Genomic DNA, 19,970 nt, shown 5'->3' with positions numbered 1-19,970 from the left:
TTCTATTATTAAAAAACTATTCGAAACACAAAATTAGCAGCAGAACAAACATCACATTTCCCAGTTATTTATCTCTACATTTCGAATATTTTGGTTTTCCGCGTTCTCAACAAAGCCATGTACTGCAAAATATCCGTAAAATCTACTCCTTGAAATGGATCAACATTGTTAGGTTCTTCATATTCCCAAACTAACGGAATCGCATTGAAAATGTCTTCAAGCCCCTGCTCTTCTATTTGCACCAGAAATGAATCCAGCACGATTGACCTGAGCTCAAAGAACGAGTATCCTTCTGACTTCAGTTTTTCTTGATAAAAAAAATCGATGCTGTTAACATGATTCTTCAAAGCTTCGCAGATTGGCGCTTCTTTTCCAAGTTGGATTTTCTCTCTGAAAATGTCAAAGTCAAAGCTTTGTTCATTGATCGCATCTGTCGCCTTCTCCAGTTCCTCGTCCCTTTCGTATTCGTTTATCAGCTGTAGTGCACCTTTCAATGCAAACCGCAGTGATATCAGCATGTTTTGAAGATAAACAGTGTCAAAAACATCTCCGGAAAACAGCGAAACAAAACTCGAAATGAGACAGCTCAGCGCTCCAAGAGGAACTAACCCTGGAAACTGAGCAATGAGCCGACTGAGAAGCATATTATAGCTTGTGCCAGCTGATAGCCCGCTTGAAAAAGAGGGAGGTGTCTCAACATCAGATAATGCTGCATCTGACAACAACACTGACACAGATTCTGTTGATGCTTTTGTGATAGGAAGTGAACAGAAGGGAGAAACAGGGCAAACCAGCCGTGCGATTGACAGCATGTTCTGCAGGCTGAACAACTCACGGCAAAGCTTTACGGCTTCAGTTCGAGCAAAATGAAGAAGAAGCATCAGAGAATACTGCTCCAGATAAAAGGCATCTTTGCCAATAGAACATGAATGAGAGAAAAAGTTCTGCGAAGAAGACGAATTTCTCAAGGAAGTTTTGATGAGTCTCTCTTGTTTGAGTGCGGCAACTCTTTCTGGGAATAAAAGCAGCCTTTTCAGATCTTCCGAGTGATTCAATAAAAATGGCATAAAACATTCAGTGTGATAAAAGCTTAAAATTTGAAAGGGAGTATACAACATTTCGATTGATTTTATTTCCCTTTCAATGTTGAATGAAGAGGACACATCTGCTTTATGCTCGCAATCCGCAAGGTTTGACTGCGAGATATCTGCATTCTGTGCACAACAAGTGCTTGGTTGCAGCTCCTGCTTGAATTGATTGCCTGAGCTTTCCTCTTCCTCTGATGGATGTTCTTTCATTTGTGATGCAAATTCTTGCTCATTCAATTTCTGAGCCACTTGCTGCAAGATAAATTCCATCCATTGCCTCGTAAACGATAAAAGTCTAAACGAAGGATGAGAGCTTCTGAAGTTCTCTGTTTCAAAAGCATCCCCTCGAGAAAATAATCCAATTGCGATGGACGCAATAAACGAGAAAGTATCTTTGGGATACTTAACAAAAAAGGTAAAAAAGAAATTGTTTCAAAATATCAATTGCCAATATTGTTAAAGGAGAAAATTAAGAAAACATGATGCAAAAATAAATAAAATGAATTATCGCTCAAACAGTTGAAGGAATATCATTTGGTAAATGCCGTATAAACTCGTCAATCATCTCTTCAATTCCATTCAGCTTCACAATGCGACGCTCAATTCGTCCTGATCCATAGCTCGCATCTTTTGGAGAGGAATTATTTGTTTAAATAAATTGCATTATATTTTTAAGAAAATAAATAATAAAAGCACGCAAAGGGTGATTCAAAAACTTCAAATAAAAACAAAGAAACAATACTTTTGATGAAAAAGAACAAGAACCCTTTTGAACACGCACACAAAAAAGCAAAAAACAAAAAACAAAAAGCAAAAAGCAAAAAACAAAAAACAAAAAACAAAAAACAAAAAAGTTTTTTCTTATAAACAACACACCACATTGATCTTCAGCATAATAATGAAGTGCAATCAACATTCGCTCTTTTTCTTCCAGAGTCATTGATTTCCATTCGTGAAATATTATTTTCAATACTGTTTTTTCAAATCCAACATAAGGCATTGCTGTAAATGGTACAAGAATCAAGGCATCGTGCTGAAGTGCCTTTGTTCCATGCTTTTTGGCTTTACATGTTTTAGCTTTATTTTCCACATAAAATTTCATGTAACATAATTTTGAATTTTCAAAATGTCGATCCAACAGAGAATTGAAGACTCCTTGAAAGCTGCGAACGAGAAATTTACGATAAATTATTTCATTTTCAATAAGATCTTGACGAAAAAGCAATTCGATGATAATAGCATAAAATAATTCAAGCTCCTTCAATGCACTAGATACAGAAGAACCTAAATACATTTGAGCTATGCGTTTTACTTCATGCTTCAAAGAATCTTTGCCTAATAAATTACATATTTCTAATGTTGAAGAATGCTTGATATAAAAAAGAAAGATATTCAAAGTCTCTTCATTAGTTTTGACGTTTGGAAGCACAATCTTTGAAGCACAATCAAGAACATATTCCACTGAATTTAACGAATATTATTAGAATTAGACAACTGATGCAAATAACAAACTATATATAGCACAGAAACATACTACATAAACTGCTTGCTTCTTTGAGCTCTGTTTTATTTCCAGAAAATGTGGAATTATTTTGGCAGTTCATTTTTTTGATTCAATTATTTCTTTAATTTTTTAATAAAGGGCATTCAATATCTATGATTATTGAGCAAAAGAAAATCCTTCACAGAGATGATTTTTTTTTTTTCCGAATCACGTCGTTTATTAATTTCAGGAAAGGAGAGTTAAATTTTGTTTTCAACGAAGATAATTGTAATTAAATTATATTTTTTCTCAAGCAGATTTGAAAATGAGAATCTGAAATCAAGTGGCTGTTTTTTGTTCAGTTGTGTGAGACAACTACCATCACAAAGAAGTTAGATATATCAAAAAAAAAAAAAAAAAAAAAAAAAAAAAAAAAAAAAACATCTGGCCCATAAAAGTTTAATCAGTGTTTTGAAACTGGAATTTGAAAGATATTCAAAGGTTTTGTATGAGCGCATACGCACATGACCGCTTAAACAAACGTTTTGAATATTTTTCAAGAATAAGAAGCCCGAATTTGGAACGAAAAAAGCAGGAATTTGATGTTAATTCATTGAGATTAAGATTTCGTTCATCTCTTCTGAATCATCAACGAAGAATAAAACACGTGCACAAACGAGGTAAAAATTCTTTGGAGATAGTTTGATTTATTTTTCATTTCTGTTTTCTTCGCAACAAATAATGAATATTCCATTTATGTTCATAATGCAGACAATTCAAGCAAACAATTGGATTGATCAATTGGAAAGTTTTGAAACCAGCAATTTAAGAGCTGTACTGAAAAACTTAATAAATGTCACATCACATCGTTTGCTTATGCATTTTTTTGTTGATGATCACTTAAAGTTTTCTTTAATTACATTTTTCTTTAGATAATGAAGCTTTCATTGCAAATTTATTGCAAAGTTCATTGACACATAAATTATGCAAAATCTTAACATCAAAGGAGCAGTCTCATTTACAAGTATTTTATGCATTTTATAATTTGTAATTTTTTATTCGTTGCAAAATCCAAAACAGTTCACCGTGCTTTGGTGTTTCACAAACATAGGTTTGCATATATTTTTTATCATTTTTTCTTCAACGTAATCATAATCATTCAACTCTCAAAGCTGGACAAGATAACGACAATTTTAGTCATCAGTTGTTCTTATCTGGCTGCTTTCCAATTATCATTCAATATACGAAATCTCCGATTTTGTCTATGCAAAATCAGGTATTGACAAGATTTTTTTTTCTCATTTCAAAAATCTTGTTGTTTAATGATATGTATTTCAAGGCTTTCTGGATGTTTGCAAATGTGGCTGGAGGAGAAGAAAATTCAGAGGAGCGGAACATTCTTGTCTGTAAAGAGGGAATTTTGGAGTCGGTTTTATATGCCTTGAAAAATTGCATGGCTTGCCTGATGGACGAAATCCTTTTGATAAATGCTGAAAGAGAAGCAAACAAACTTAGTCCATCAAATGCGGAGAACTCAAACGAATTTGAAGGAATAAACGCACTTTTTTTCAAATGCTCCGTTGCAGAATGGGGTTCAGCAGCTGAAAAATCGTTTTATATCGATGGATCCACAATCAAAGAAGAAAAAAATAAAGAAGAAATTTTTGCTAAAAGGCCAATCAACAGCATGAGAAATAACTTAAGTCTGCTGAAAATGATTCTGTGGCTTGTTCGCAACCTCCTTCTCGACCACCACTTCAATCCAGTGCATACCAGCAGCTGCTCTTCAAAGGCAAGAATTTTGACCGAAAAGCCTTCTTCTTCGCTTGTCTCTTCCGATTCACAGGAATTCACACAGCTCGAAGCACATTCCGACGAATATTCGCTGTTTTTCTCAAAATTCGCGATGCTTGTGCCACATTTGACGGCTCTTTTGTCTCTTCCTTTTTTCATTCCTGAATTGGCTAAGCTGGAGGCGAAGAGAAAAGAAAGATGCATTCAGAAAGCGGACGTTACAATCCAAAGCATATCAGACAACGACTTGATGGCTGAAAACGAATTGAAATCTGAAAAGGAAATTAAACAAGATAAAAATGAATGTGATGATTATGATGAAGTTGGCATTGATGAAGGTGAAGTTGGCATTGATGAAGATGAAAGTTTGTCAGATGCCAATGAATTCAGCAACAATCTGTTCAAAAAAGCACAAAAGAATGACTCGTGGGTGTTTGAATTGGACGATGAAGAAGCGAAGATTGAAGGAGTCGGGACGATTGAAAGGAAAGTGTACAAAATCTTGTTGTATGTTTTGGATGCAATTAATGCGTTGTGCCACTCATCGCACTTGGTTTTAAATGTATGCGCAGTATTTGACTTTCTTAATACTTTGATTAAATTTCTGTTTTATTTTTATTTTATAATAATTATGAACAATTTTTTGTGAATATGAATTTATTCATTTTTTTTTCCAAATGTTTTCTTTTCACCTGTATTTGTTAGGCTTTTGTTGCTCGTCCTTCTTTTTTCCCAATTTTCCTGTTTGTGATGCAACATACCGCATGTGAAGAGGCATACTATCAGATGCTGCTGACACTTGGAATCATTGCCCTGAAGGAAGAACCTGCTTATGCAGATGTATGTTCTTTGGTTTGAGTGAGATATTATTTTTATTTTATTTGATGTTTTATTCTGGTTATTTTTTAAAAAATATAAATATTTTTATTTTATTTTATTTATTTTTCATTTTATTTTTCATTTTATTTTTCATTTTATTTTTCATTTTAATTTTTTGTTTTTCATGATATTATTCTTTTATACATTTTCTCTCTGATATTTATTCTGAACATCAGCTTCTGTGCCGAATGAATGCACCAACAATCTTATTTCGCACACTCTCATTCGACGGGTTCTCCACTTTGAAGCAGGCAGCTCTTTGGTCTCTCATCAACATTGCAACAGAGTCAGTCAAAAGATCTCCAACTTCTATAGCATCATCACCTGCAAATGAATTAAATGACATAAACTCAAAGAGATTTGCTGATCGGCTGCTTATTCAACCTTTCTCGCTGCAGCTGCTGTGCAAGCTGCTGATTGATGGATCGAGACACTCCAGCCACAAAAAGCATAGCAGCAATAGAAGTTGCAGCGGAAGAGGAAGCAAGCACAGAAATCACAGACACCACAGTCATTCGCATAGCTCAATCTCTTCTGAAGAGAATGAGGAGAAGGAGAAGGAAAAGGAGAAGGGCAACGATGAGAAAGAGGAAGAAAAAGAGAAAGAAACACAACCAGAGGAATCACAATTTGCTGAGAAAGTACCGTTTTCTCTTCTTCAGCAGTGTGTCCATCTGCTTCTGCTGCTGGCAGACTGCGAGGCGAAGCTGAGGATTCTGTTTGTTCAACACGACGTGGCTTCGGCTGTCTGCTATTTTCTGCTTCGCGACTGGAAGGAAAGGCAGAAGCGACACAAACATCTGAAGCGTTCACTGGCTGAGCATACAGTTCCGCTTTTTGGATGTTTTGAGGATGAAAATGATTCAATGACAAAATATGATGATTTTGGTATTAAAATGGAGGGGAAGATGGAACATAGACGCAGAAAAACGAGAAGGAATGAATGGAATTTTGGAAAGGAAGATGGTTTGGATGATGAAATGGAAGGAGGAGAAGGAGGAGGAGAAGAAGAAGAAATTTTTGTTGAAAAATATAATACAAGTAATTCATTGGAAGGCAGCAAGAGCGAGAGAGTTCAATTTGACAGGCGTTTTGGCAGTGCTGAACGCGAAATGCAACTTGACTGGAGCGAAGGAATCGAATCAGTTGAAGAGGCAATGTTGATTCTGTTGTTCGAGCTTCGAGTTGGACGAAGAACACAAACAGCTCCTCTGATTGACGACTACTCGAAGCTGCTGACTGCTTTTCCTCTGTCAAGTGAGTTTGAATGGACGGAGATCAGTTCAAATGCTCCGCTTTCTGCTTCTTCGCTGGATCCTCCCTTTCGACTGGAAGACACGCTTATTGACAGCTTTCCCTTGTGCGATGCAGAAAATCCAGTTCTCAAGAAGCTGGAGGCCACACGCTGTGATGAATTCCTGTCGCTTTACTGGAGAGAAGCTGGATGGGCGGAGAATGGAGGGAAATGTAGAATTGTTATGGAGATTGTGATGAAGAAGTATGTGATTCCGTATATGAGGATGAGGGAAAAACAGGCAGAACGCCGTCTGCTTGCTTATGAGGAGGAAATAGATGAAAACAAAGACGAAGAGGAAGATGGCATTGGAGAGAGAAACAAAGATGAGTTGAGCGAAAGTGTGGGAATGGAAGAAGACAAAGAAGTCAGTACAAGTGTTGTTTTTGAAGACGATCAAGATGAAAGCGATTATTTTGCTCAGGAGCGTGTGGCATCAGATTTGTGTGGAGATGTTTTGAGTGCAATGCAGCATATGGAATGTGATGTGTGAACAATGAAATGAAAGAGATATTCATCATATTTCAAGAATTGACTGTTTAATAAATTAAAGCTTTCGAATATTGAATGAATGGATAGGCAGCTATGATTGATTAATTGCGATGTTAATCTCATTAAAGAGAATAAAAAAACATCGTTGAAGTCAAATGTGAAGATTAAGTGATATGGAAAAGTGATTTCATTCAATATTCTTCTTTTTCTAACTTCCAAAAAAATTTCCAAAAATCTTGAGTCAAGCCTTTATGACCTGCTTACAAGCTCTTGTTCTATAAATTGTTCAAAACGAGAATTTAGGAATTTATAACGATGATTTTTTCTAAAAGGATTCATTGCTTTTTTATTCATTCTCTAATTTTTGACTTTGAAAAAATACGTCATATCTTTATTGAACCCCAATAAAAATATGACCCTATCAATATACGTTATCATAGATACAATAATTCGTTTGACACATTTCAGGAAAAAAAAATATTTGAAAATGAATAAGACTTCACAACTCAACACACAAAAGACTATCAAAAAATCTGAACTTAAATCTCAAACTCATTCTGCAACATTTAGTAAAAGCATTTCGATGTAGCTGTCTTTTTTAATAAATATAATCTTTCGATTCAAAAAAGAAACAAAAAAGTTTATTTATTCTGGGGCATTGCTCAAAAAATGCCAAATTTTTATTTGCCAAAATGTGAAGTCAAAAATAAATGCTTGAAAATAATTAGAAGCAATAGAAAACTCAAAAAAAGATAACAATTAAATAAACAAAACTAAACATAACAATAACGTTGACAAATCTTCCCAATAACCTTTGCAAGTATATGCATTCCAATAACAACAAAGTCTTTCTGTGTTCATGAAAAAAAAAAGGAAAAATAACAAATAAAATAAAAATTACATTCAAAAAACAAAACAAAAAATTAAATTGATATTCCATTTTATAAAAAAAAAGAAAAGAAATCAACTTCTAACCAGAAGCATTCCCAACATCCACATCTTCCCCTCTCTTCTTCCTCAGAATCTGCCTCGCCAGCTGCTTCACCCTCTCCGACTCGCCCTGATACTCCGGGTGCCTCGCCTTCCACTCTGCCTCCGCTTTCCTCGCAGCCGCCATCAGCTCCCTCTCATCGTCCTCTTCCTGGTCAGTGTACTGCTTGCAGAACGTCGGTGCCTGCCCGAAATGCGTCGAAGGGTTGTCCTGGTCGATGGGCTGCCGGCAGATCGAGCAGAAGTTGAACTCGCACTGGCACCGGATGTGGTTGCACCCGCCGTCCTTCACAATCGCCTTCCTGCACCGCGGGCAGTAGCGGATCCACGTCTCATCGATCGCCTGCTCAATATAGTGCGCCAGCGAGTCTTCTCTCTCTTTCTCCTGAAAGACTGGGCAGTCCTCCGGCCCACCTTCATGCGCCTCTTTGTTGCAGAGCGTGCAGATGACTTTGCCGCAGCTCGGGTTTTGGCAGTGGAAAACAGGCGGAATCTCGTCCTGCCTATCGAACGCCTCTGCGTAGATGCAGAACGGGCAGTTGTAGCACGGGAGGCCGGACATCCGCACGTTGTGCGACGCCATCAGCTGCGACCACTTCTCATACAGGTCTGTCGTGTCGAACTGCAGCGCCTGCTTCACCGCTGCCTCGGAGTACACCTGGTGACTGCTGCCGTTCGGACAGCACGGGCACTTAATGACGGGCTCGCCTAGCGAAATGGCTTGCTCCACGATCGACTTGACGCAGCTCCGGCAGACAGCGTGGCCTTCGTCGCAGAGCACTTTCTCTGAGAAGACACGCTCCTCTTCAAAGCAGATGGAACACTCCCAGAAGGCGAGGTCCTCAGGAGACTCAATCACAGGCGGAGAGAAGAAGAGAGAGGAAGAGGAAGAGGAAGAGGAAGAGGAAGAGGAGGAGGAGGAAGAGGTAGATGACGATGAACAAAACAAACTTTTGTCTGGATACACTTCGTCGAACTTGTTGAGCAATATTTCAACCAGGTCTGAGTCATCTTCCTCAACCGTCTCGCCTCTCTCTTTCTTTTTCTTCCTTTCCTCAATCCTGCGCATTCGCTCGCGCACCAGCCACACCTCACTCCGCAGCTGCATCTTCTCCGCACGCTCCTTCACTTTCTTCTCCTGAATGATCCGTAACGCCTTCAGCTCTCGGAGAAACTCTTCACTGAATGTTGAATCATCCAGCGGAGAAATAGGCAGAGACGGCTTTATTTGCGCTGCTAGAAGTCTGCTTTCTGTGATGGGAGGCTCTTTGGCCACAGGCGGAGGAAGGAATATGAATGAAGATGACAGACTGGAAGAAGGTGGTGTGATTGCGGATGATGATGGAAGTGTTGGTGAAGGTGAAGGTGAATATGAAACTGGCGAAGAAGATGAAGGAGAGCAGGAAGACGGAGGTGCAGTATAACATTGAGCTGTAGATGCAGTAGCTGTGATATCATGAAACGATGGAGAAGTGGAATAGCTTTTAAGAGGGGAGGATTCCAGTGGAGGTGATATTGATAAGAATCTTTTAATTTTTTTTGATTGACTCAGCTGGCACCCTCGAAGATTTGGGGATTGAGGAAGTGGAGGTAAAAGAGGTGGAGGAGAGGATCTATTTGGAGATGACGTTACGGAAAGAGGACTTGGACTTTGCTTTTCAGATTTGAGAGGCGAAGAGCAATTGACACTTTTCGTAATCAAATTACAACCTTCCAAATCCAAAATAGCTTCTTCCAATTTGCAATGCAAATTCCATAAAAAGCACCATGAAGGAGTGATATGATATTTGTAAAATTCCAACACAGTTGAATGAATAGTATTATCATAAAATGGAAAGGCGTGAAATAGATACGATTTTGCACTTCGAGCATCTTGATCTTTAACTAACGTCTTAAATTCTTGAAAGTCAACCGGTTCAGCAGGAGGAGTTGGAATTTGCTCGGATGGTGCAGAAAAATCAACATCACTTGATGCTTCAATTTCTTTTTTTGGATAATCATCTCCCAAATTTGTAATCATTTCAATGACTATTTCAAGCATATTTGGTTTTGTGGAATTTTCAACAAGCAAATTTATTGCAAACTCGTCATCAATATCTGGAAAAATATCTAAAATATTCACCAGTCCAATTTGAATGGTCTCATCATCTCTATCAAGTTGCCTATCCACTTGAAATGAAAGCATTAAAGCTCTGTTCAATGCTTCGTCATCGTCTTGTAAATCTTGCATCAAACTTGAGCAAACAAAAGTATATCATTCACTAAACCTATAATATTTTATTCATTCGAATGAAAGACTTGAAGAATTTTTTATTCTCTTTCAATTTTTGTTTTGTTTTTCATTGCAAACAACGATGCATAGATTATTTGTTTCAATCATTCCATCCAATTTTTCTGACAAAAAAAATAGTGGGCATTATCGGTTTTCAACTGCTTGCCTGAGAAGCTATGCAAAACGCTCAATATTCTTATTCAAGTGCACCACAAGCTGTGCAAACTCAAGTTAAATATCGTACTCCTGGACAAAAGTTTGTAAACACGCTTACTAAAACAGAATCATTTATATATTTGTTTTATTTTTCTGTAGCGAAGGACAACGGGGGTATGGTAATATGATGTTCGATAGACGCATAAAAAGAGGAAATACATATGCACCACACATTGGTCCAATTGTTCGTTAACTCTTCATGAAATGCATTTCGATTTCAAAATTTATTAATTTTATGCTTGTTGATCCTTCGTTTATTGTCAAACTTCTCGTTTGACTTTTAGAATGCAGAAGAAGAAGCTCAGCGTTTGAAAAAAGCAACAATGAAACGAACCCGTCGTATTCAAAAAAGAGAGGAAGATATTTTTCAACAAATTGATTCTGAAGCTGCTGTGATTCCTGGACGTGTTCATATAGGTTTGACGCTCCTTCTTAAGAGCATGAAAAAATAATGATTTATATTCAAATATTTTTAGATGTTCAAACTGAACAATATCTTGAAGAACTTTCAGATAAAGTGCCCGAGTTTGATGTACAAACTCAAACAGATTATTTTCTTGATCAGCCAACTGTTCCTGTCTTTAATCCCATTAAAACCGGGGTTGATGCAGGAACTCAGATTGATGATGATTTCTTTGATTTTGATTTTGAATGGTTTGCAAGATGAGAATTATCATTAAACTTAAATCAATATTTATCATTACAATTCTCCTTTGAAATATAAAACAATTCTGTTTTAGTGAGCCGCTTTTGGAAGTTTTGATTGGGAAGACTTTGGAGCAATCACTTCTTGAAGTTATGGAAGAAGAGGAAATTAGAGGAATGAGAATGGCACGCGAAGAAATGAGAGAGCGCAGAGAAGAAGAAGAACGTATTGTCAGAGAGGAGGAGGAGAGAGAAGCCCGCAGATGGGAAGAGAAGGAAAGACGTTTGGCGCAAGAACGAGAGAGGAAAGAGAAAGAGCGCGTTGTGGGATCCAAAGTTATGGCTGTGGCTTTTGCACACGACTTGCTGAAATCGCTTCCTTCTGCCGTGAATGGCTCGCTGCAATCAGCCGGCTTCTTTGCAGATGCTCGTATGCAGCAGCTTACAAGCACATTTATCCCGTGGTTGTTGGGTGAGACTGAGCGGAAGCTGCAGCAAAGACAGACAGCTCGCCAGCTTGTCTCGTCAATTCTTGAGGCATCGCTTAGGCGAGGAGCAGAGAGGCACACGGCACTTTGCTATGCAATTGCAGAAGGAAGGAGCATTGGAAGTGAAGAAGAGCAGACAGCTGAAGAGCAGCAGAAGAAAGTGGTTGAGCAGTCGATGATGGAGAAAGAGGAGGAAAGAGAAAGGCTGGTGATGAAACGAGAAGAAAGAGAGAAGAGAATTGCGGAAGAATTGGAACAAAAGGAAAGAGAGAAACAAGAGAGGATACTTGAACGCACACGAAGAGAAGAAGAGAGGCTGAGACAATTAGAAGAAGAGGAGGAACAAGAAGGTGAAGGTGAAGGAGAGGAGGAAGATGAAGGAAGAGAAGAAGAAGAGGAAAATGATGATGAGGAAGATAATTGATTATTAAAATTTGTTTGTTTTTTTGAATACTTAAATCATTTCATATATTTTATTTCTTTTCTTTTTCATTTTTCTGAAGGTTTTTATGAAAACTTTTATGAATCAATCAAAAATACTTATTTTTTCAAAAAAAAAAAAAAAAAAAAATAAAGCTTTATGAAATAAAAAATGAATTGAAATTGAAATTGTTTATTCAGTGATATGCGAAGTGAGTATGACATCTCTCATCACTTTCCCTATGCTTTGGCATCCACTCAAACACAGAACTATCGCCTGTCAAATAAATATTCAAAAATAAATATTACATATAAGATAGAAATTTTTGTTACAAAAAACGCAATGTTTCAATCAAACTTGATCGATTTCATCTGATTTGAGAACTCCATCTGTGTGAAGTGATGTGATGGTGGGTTTTCTGATGTCAACAATAACTTCTTTTGAAGGTTCTTCCTTTTCTTTTTTTTCTTTTTCGAGAAACTCGTTAACATCCCACAAGGAACTAATTGACACTGATCCAGATGCATCTTTCATTACTTCCAGTGAAGGATCAACATAATATTCAATTCCTTTTGAAGCTTCCGATAAAGAATCAGAGCAGATTGCAACATTGCAGGCACAAATAAGTGAATGCAATTCGACTCCTGCATCTGTTAGTGCAAGGCATGCAGCATTCACACATGCAGCATAAACACCTCCGTCATCAGATAAGACAACAATTGCAATCTCAATACTTGATTTTTGATATATCTCCCCTCTAATTGCACTTCTTACTGCAGTAATAACTTGGTCAGAAATTTTTGTGTCTATTGTATTTATTTTTGAATCGTTTTGTAACACTGTGGAAAATTGATTCCTTCTATATGTCTGTGAACGTGTACTTTGCTTTATCCTTTCCTTAGTCGACATAGTATGCATTGCTTCGCTTTTTTCTGGATCAGGAAATGACAATTCTATATCTTCCTATGAAAAACAAAAAAAACAAAAATGAATTTCCTTGAAAGTGCCCAAAATTTTGGATTAAACTTGTTGAATGACGTCAGAGTAATGGAGACGAGACACAGTGCATGCTAATTCAGAATCTTGTGCCTTTGTTGTTCTTGATTTTTCTTTTGGACCAAAACTAAATTTATGTCATTTCACAAGGAGAAATCAGTGAAAAATTCAATTTTTAATTTTCATATTTCATACACAGAACACAAGATTTTTGTCTCTCCAATTGTAAAGACAGATGAACCTTGAGCATGTTCGTTCCATCCTATTTCGCAATATATTGGCCTTAAAGCCGCATGAACACTTTCTTTGGAGTCTATTTCCATTTTAAGGGTTTAAATTTTTAGAAAAAAAAGCTATCTTATGTTTTGAATGTGTTTTGAAATAATAAAAACGATTATAGAAATAAAAAAAAATGGTGTCATGAAAAGAGATATAAAATTTCGTGAAACGAGATAGAGTGAGATAAAGTGAAAGATCAAAAAAAACAAAACTAAATTTTCCACATTTTTCAAAACTACTCTGAATAACATAAAAAATACTTTTTTTTATTGCTGAGTTTGTCAATGAGCATTTATTGTTCTTGTTAAAGATTTAGCCTTTTATAAATTTTCTGTTTGTTCCTCTTCTTTCATTTCCTCTGGCTGGTTATTTGCATCATCTTCCTCTTCTTCACCAACAATATTTGTTTGTTGAACAATTTCTTCAGTTTCTTCTTTGGTTGTTGGAAGCTCTTCCTCAGCGTTTTCCTTTTCAGTCAAGTTATTCGACGAATCTTCCACAATCACCTGATTTTCTGTCTCTTCTTCTTTTATTTCCTCGCTTTGTTTGAATGAATCAATTTGCACTGTTTCTTGTTTGAGTGGCATCAGCATCACAGCAACTGTCTCCATCTTCTCAATTTCATCTTCATCTTTTTCCTCTTCGCTGCTATCCTCTTCTGTGCCTTCTTCTGTTTCATCTCCAATGATGCCTTCTTCCTTCAGCAACTGCCTCCTCACTTCTTTTCCCTCGCCTGCTTTGTCTTTGCTTCTCCTTCGCACCCTCATCGTCAATGCATCTTCCACATCCCTCTTCTCCACCTCCTTCTTCAGCGCATTCACTTCCTGATACGCCTGCTCCACTGCTTTTTCTCTCGCATCCACTTCGTCTTTCATCTTCTGCGCCACTTCTTTCAGCAGCTCCTCTTTCGCCTCCTTTTCCCTCTGCATGTCCTCCGCTTTCCTCTTCGCATCTGCTGCTGAATTCTCTGCCTCTGCCACTTTGCCATTCAGTTCGTCCATTCCACTGATGACTGACTCCAACATGCGTCTAAGTTCAACTGTCGCATCGCTTGCCAGGCGCAATGCAAAGCCAAACGCCTTCTTGTCGCTTCCGCCACTTGGGGGAAGATAAACAGGAATGTCTTCTTCTTCGTCTTCTTCGTTATTGTCTTCTTTGATTGCTTTTTCCCTTGTGATTGATAAATCGTTTTGTTTCGTCTCATCGCTTTCGACATTTTCTTCCTCTTTCCCCTTCTTCTTCCTCTGTTGAGTTGTTTCTATGCGAGTGTTGTACAGATGTTGAAGCACAACTTCCATCGGAACAGCTGCTGGATCCAACGTCATCACATCTCCTTGTTCCTCCTCTTTCTTCTCCTTCTCTGCTTCTTTTCCTCTTCTTCCCTCAAGTTTGCCTTTTGCAGCACCTTTTGCTTTGTTTCCCTTCAAATCCTTCGCAAATGCTCTTCCTCTTTTCTCGTCTTCCTTCTCTTCCACAGCCTGCCCTCTCTCAATCTGCTTCAGCCTCTCCCCCCACGCCCTTATCCTCCCCACACACTCTCTTATGCCTTTCTCTGTCTCTTCTGCCTGCATCATCAGACTTCTCTGTGTTTCCTGGTCTTTCGCATCGTCCTTCTTCAGTGCAATGTACAGCTGGTCCAGCCGCAGATCCGACAGCTTCAGCCACAGCGTGTCTCTTGCAGACAAGCAAGTGCACGCCTCGTTCAAGCGGCGGAGAGAGGAGGAAAGATAAGGGAATGTGTGGGAGTGGAATGAAGAGGAGGAGAACGGAAGAGAAGACTGAACGGAAGAGGAGGTTGAGCCAAGAGACGAAGATGCTGCTGAGACTGGTGATGATGGCACAGTTGATGACAGAACTGAAGCACCCTGCCCATACTTTGGTCTTAAAGGCGATGCTGTCATTGATGCTGCCAACACACTTTTATCTTCTTCATCTGAATTCGCTTTCATTGTTTGTGGTGAAGTCATCGCTTGTAATGTTGCAATGTCTGCTTCTGCAGCCACTAGCGCTGTGCGCGTCTGTCTCAGCTGATTGGACAGTTCCTGTGCCTCATTCTCTGCCTGCTCTCTTTGTTCTTCTTCCAGCTTCAGCTTAGCTTCCCACTTTGCCTCTTTCTCAATCGTCATTCTTTTATCCCTCCCAGCTGACTCTACCAGCATCAGCAGACGATGGTTTGCTGTCCGCAGTGCCGTTCTGTTCATCTGCAGCTGTGTCTGGACTGACTCCAGCGCAGCATGCTGCCTCAGAATGCATCTTCTGGCACGTGCAATTCGGTTGGCAAACAGCTCAGTCTCAGCAAACACACGCCAGACAGCCTTTGTTAGCACAGCCACAATGTGCTGGAGTGCATCTAGTTCATCCAGTGTGGGATGAGAGGAAGAAGAAGATGATGATGAGGATGAAGAATTTGATGAGGAAATCGTATCAAACATCTGCTGGAACACTTCAATAGTTGATGAGCTAACAGGAGAAGAAGACGGCACAAGCGAGCTTGATTGCGTTGCTGTTGCTGCAGCAGAGGAAGAGGCAGAGGCAGAGGCAGAGGCTGATGCAGATAAATCAGATTGTGCTGACTTTGAAGCTGTTTGTGTGCCAAATCTTTTCTCTTTGCTGGACACCACAAAATTCGCCAGGAACTCCAAAAGGGTGATGATCAAGTCGAATCTGCTGTTTCTGTCAATTTTCGCTTCGTCCATCATTTCCTCTTCTTCACCCAGAAGTTGAGCCTCTTTGATGTCTTTAGCATCTTCTTCATTGTAATTGCTGTTATCTTCATTTTCGTTGTCTCCTTCTCCATTCGCCATCATCTTCTCGTTCATTCTTTGTGCTCTCTTTTCCTGTCTGTCTCTTCTTTCTTTGCTTCTCTGCATCTTCTTCGACCTCTTCCCAACAAGCGTTGTTGGCAGCCATCCTCTGAATGAAGAGAACTTCAAGTACTTTTCAGCATACACACTTCCTTTGCTGTTTCCATCCTTCTTCTCTTCTCTTCTGTCTTTTGTTGCGTTTTGTTCTTCTTTCATTTCTTCTCCTTCTCCTTCTCCTCCTTCTTTCTCTTCCATTCTCTTCTGCTTCATCTGCTTTGCTTGTCTTCTTCTCTTCTTCTCCTTCTTCTCCTCTTCAGAAAGCACCTTTGTCTCATAAAAGCCTCTCTTCAGTGCCAAGCTCAGTGCATCACACAGCATGTTGATCTCTCTCTTCAGCTCTTTCTCTTTGACTGCCCATTTCATCTCATTGTTATTATTATTGTTATTGTTATTATTATCATTCACTTGTGCTAATGAAGAGCTTCCTGTTATTCTTTCAGGATCTTCTGAATCACCTGATTGAATTGCTACCTCTTTTCCTTCCTCTTTTCCTTCTTTTCTTTCTTCTTTTTCCTTGTTAGAGCTGTCAATCTGTGTCACTTGCGTTATTTGCCCTTCCACATTCTCTGTCAGAGCAACAACTGCAGCCATCACATCTCCATCTGCCATCCATGGAGGCATCTCTTCTTCTTCTTCTTCTTCTTCTTCGTCTCTTTCTTCTTCCTTCTCATTCTGAACTGCTTCATTGGTTCTTTCACCTTTCTTCTCTTCCATTCCCCTTCTAATCTCCTTCTCCCTCTTCCTCTTCTCCTCCTTCTCTCTTTCAGCGCCTGGTTGATAGAAAACCCTCGCTGTCAGTTTGTCTTCTCTCTCTTCCTGCCACACCTCCTTCACAATCGCATTCTCCTTTTTAAGTCTCTCATTCTCTGCACGCAGCAGCTCGTTCTCCTTTTGTAGACACACTAGTGACTCCAACAGCTCGGCTTCGATGCCTTTTGAAGAGGAAGGAGGAGGAGAAGAAGAAGAAGAAGAAGAAGAAGATTGAGTGATGTTGGAAGAAAGACCTGACAAAGTGAGTGCAGAGTTCTTGTTGTTATTGTTCGCTTTCAATAACAATGGAGATAACTTTTCTGCATTTGAAGAGGATGAAGATGAAGCAGAAGAAGAAGAAGAAGAAGAAGTTGATGATGATGATGATGATAAGGATGATGAATTGGAAAGCGAGTCAATCAGAGCTTTCATTCTTTCCATTCTCTCCTTTTCGTTCTGCTCCATCTCATTCAGCGCTATTTCTGTCTTTTTTTCTCTTTCCATTTTTTCTCTTTCTCTTTCTGCTTTTGACTGCTCTAAAGAACTCATAACAGCATTTATTTGAGACTGCAGCTGTCTTATTCCATCTTTTTGTTGAGTCTGGTTGTCTGACGTGGCCAAAGGAAAAGTCGATAGCAGTGAGCGAAGCTGTGGATGTTGATTGGAAAATAATAAATAAAAATAAAAATAAAATACAACATAATAAAAAAAATGTTTCGTGTCATTTCGTCAATAAAAAATGGTATCAATAAAATTAATTTGCAAAAAAAAAAAAAAAAAGAAAAGAAAAGAAAAAAAAGAAAAGAAAAGAAAATAAAAAAAAAAAAGAAAAGAAAAGAAAAAAAAGAAACACCAATTCATTTCCCAAACCTTCCCTTCAAACTGTTCAATCAAATTCTGCCTGTCCATTTCGTGGAGCTGCTGCTGCATCAGCGCCTGTCTCTGCTTCTCTTCGTCTTTCATCTGCAGAAGCTGACTCACATTGGCCGCCATCGTCTGCACCTGGGCGCTGTTCTTGGCTTCCATTGCACGGAGCTGCTGGTTGAGAATGACGACTAAGTCAGAAAGGGAGAGAGAAGAGGAAGAAGAGGTAGAGGAAGAGGAAGAAGAAGAGGAGGAGGAGGAAGAAGAAATAGAAGAAGAAGAAGAAAGATTATCTGTGGAAGCATTTAAACAAGGCTGCAAAGCCGGGTGAAGCGCTTCATCATTCAAGCAGAATGGAGGCGTCGCTTTCAGCAGGCGATGCTGGCTGTCTTTTTTATTCCTGTTTCTCTTCCCTTTCTTCATTCTCTTCCCATTCTTCGCATCTTGGATTCTGCTCTCCAGAACGTCGTGTGTCCAAATCTCAGACGCGATGAAGCGATTCGAAGCACACAAAAGACGAAGCAGCGTTTTTGAGTCAGAATTTGCAATAGAATTCATTTCTTGCTCTGATTGACACTGTTGTTGTTTGTTCAGCTTTTGCTGTGATGCGAAGGTTGTTTCATTGTGTTCGATTTCATTTGTATTGTTGCTGTTATCTTCAGCTTTCATTCGATAAGATGCAAGAAAAGAGGAAATGAACTGTCTTTGCCCATTTTCTTCTTCATCTTCTCCTTCTTCTTCTTCGCCCTCTTCTTCTTCTCTTCTCTTTTCTGTGTCTTCATTCAAATCTGCACAAATCTCATTGTTTTCTTGCTGCTTCATTTCAATTCCTTCTTCTTTCTGCCTTTCAACATATAAAAGTGCATTATCTCCTTCTTCATCCAATTCTTCTTCTTCTTCCTCTTCTTCTTTCTCCTCCTCTTCTTCTTCTTCTCCTTTTCCAGTTTGTTCCTCATTTTCCTTGTCCTTTCTGAATGATAACTTTGCTGAGTCAATCATTTTATCTTCCTCTCCATTTTCATTCATGTCATTTTCTTCTTTTTCTTCCTGTTCCTCCTCCTCTTCCTCTTCTTCGCTCTCACTCTCGCTCTCATCCTCTCTCTCCTTTTCCTCTTCTTCTTTCTCTTCTTCTTTGCTTTTTTCTTCGTTTTCTTTGTTCTCTTCATTCTCTTCATTTTTCAGCTCATCTGCTTGTTCGCCTTCCTTTTGATTCAAATCATTATCTTCATCTTTTTCTGTTGCATCTGGTGTCCTTTCATCTTCAGCAGCGTCTGATTGAGAGGAGGATGGATCTTCTGTTTGTCCTTTAATCGCACCGTTACTCTCTTCATTCAGCGGCTGAGGTACTTCCCTTGTATCTCCAAGTGATTTTTTTTGTTTTATTATTGCTCTGCAAAGAAACAACTATTTAATGAAAAAGTAATTTCTAACCAATGAATCCAAACCCTCCCTTCACAAGAGCACGATACAAATCTTTGCTTTCCAAAAACTTTGTAACATCTGGATTGACACTAAAATTGAAATCAACCAAATATTCCTTTTGGCTTCTCAAAACGCTCAAGAAATATAGTCTATTAAAAAATTAAAATTATTTGCTTTTTATAAACGAACTGATAAATATCATACAAAACGAGTGGAGAACAAATTGCATTCATTTTGCCAAGTGAAACTGATTTTTGATCGAAAATTGTTCCAGGAATCCTCATTTCTTGGCAAATATAATTAATTTCCTTCCAGTTTCTTTGAACTTCAATTTCTGGAGGTGGCACTTTCTGATAATAAATAAACAAATTAACATTTGTAGTGCAACAAAAAAATTGAATGAATTCATATTTTATTTTTCGCAAAAATAATTTCAAACTTGTGGAAAAGTTATTTTGATTCTTAACTTTGGAAATACATTTTGAAATAGTTGGAGAAAGGCTGTTCCATCCTGTTAATAATTGTTTGCAAAATGAATTTGATTGATAATCAATTAAGTGAATATTTTACCTTAAAATCTCCATCTTTGATTGAAGTTATATTAAGTTGCCCAGAAGCCCTAAACACAAGTGACAATTTTGAGCAAAGTTTATTATAATTCTGCTAATCATTTTAAAGAATTTACAGACCATTCAAATAACTCTTTTCTGCCAAATAAAGGAGCCATCTCAAG

The 19,970-nt window shown here is 38.3% G+C and overlaps 6 protein-coding genes across 6 annotated transcripts; 2 read left to right on the top strand and 4 right to left on the bottom strand.

The window, feature by feature from the left end:
- Positions 1-74: 74 nt before the first annotated feature.
- Positions 75-2,190, bottom strand: MONOS_5881 (uncharacterized protein; the record flags this gene model as incomplete). Its single annotated transcript, XM_067876067.1, has 3 exons — positions 75-1,490; positions 1,606-1,715; positions 1,965-2,190. The coding sequence occupies 3 exons, from the start codon at positions 2,188-2,190 to the stop codon at positions 75-77; spliced, it is 1,752 nt and encodes a 583-aa protein (XP_067730807.1).
- An 889-nt stretch (positions 2,191-3,079) lies between these two features.
- Positions 3,080-7,555, top strand: MONOS_5882 (uncharacterized protein; the record flags this gene model as incomplete). The annotated part of the gene is made up of 8 exons (XM_067876068.1): positions 3,080-3,271; positions 3,343-3,439; positions 3,504-3,595; positions 3,652-3,682; positions 3,744-3,847; positions 3,911-4,927; positions 5,071-5,205; positions 5,421-7,555. The coding sequence occupies 8 exons, from the start codon at positions 3,080-3,082 to the stop codon at positions 7,029-7,031; spliced, it is 3,279 nt and encodes a 1,092-aa protein (XP_067730806.1). The 3' UTR covers positions 7,032-7,555.
- A 115-nt stretch (positions 7,556-7,670) lies between these two features.
- MONOS_5883 (uncharacterized protein) lies at positions 7,671-10,283 on the bottom strand. Its single transcript, XM_067876069.1, has one exon. It carries the CDS (start codon positions 10,248-10,250, stop codon positions 8,001-8,003), a length of 2,250 nt encoding a protein of 749 aa, XP_067730805.1. The 5' UTR covers positions 10,251-10,283; the 3' UTR covers positions 7,671-8,000.
- Positions 10,284-10,468: 185 nt separating this feature from the next.
- On the top strand, positions 10,469-12,216 carry MONOS_5884 (putative radial spoke head protein 3; the record flags this gene model as incomplete). Its single annotated transcript, XM_067876070.1, has 5 exons — positions 10,469-10,548; positions 10,608-10,692; positions 10,793-10,925; positions 10,985-11,162; positions 11,249-12,216. 5 exons carry the CDS (start codon positions 10,469-10,471, stop codon positions 12,063-12,065), a joined length of 1,293 nt encoding a protein of 430 aa, XP_067730804.1. The 3' UTR covers positions 12,066-12,216.
- Positions 12,217-12,254: 38 nt separating this feature from the next.
- MONOS_5885 (putative exosome complex component MTR3) lies at positions 12,255-13,381 on the bottom strand (the record flags this gene model as incomplete). The annotated part of the gene is made up of 4 exons (XM_067876071.1): positions 12,255-12,338; positions 12,420-13,025; positions 13,089-13,185; positions 13,254-13,381. 4 exons carry the CDS (start codon positions 13,379-13,381, stop codon positions 12,255-12,257), a joined length of 915 nt encoding a protein of 304 aa, XP_067730803.1.
- Positions 13,382-13,416: 35 nt separating this feature from the next.
- On the bottom strand, positions 13,417-19,964 carry MONOS_5886 (uncharacterized protein; the record flags this gene model as incomplete). The annotated part of the gene is made up of 7 exons (XM_067876072.1): positions 13,417-17,599; positions 17,822-19,205; positions 19,261-19,386; positions 19,442-19,587; positions 19,677-19,748; positions 19,808-19,856; positions 19,927-19,964. The coding sequence occupies 7 exons, from the start codon at positions 19,962-19,964 to the stop codon at positions 13,658-13,660; spliced, it is 5,757 nt and encodes a 1,918-aa protein (XP_067730802.1). The 3' UTR covers positions 13,417-13,657.
- Between the last annotated feature and the right edge of the window lie 6 nt (positions 19,965-19,970).

The sequence above is a fragment of the Monocercomonoides exilis genome (genome assembly GCF_001643675.1).
Source record: "Monocercomonoides exilis strain PA203 chromosome Unknown scaffold13-1861174, whole genome shotgun sequence".
NCBI classification, from domain to species: domain Eukaryota; phylum Preaxostyla; order Oxymonadida; family Polymastigidae; genus Monocercomonoides; species Monocercomonoides exilis.
Note: the sequence above shows the minus strand (reverse complement) of the source record. Positions and strands in the feature narration are given on the sequence as shown.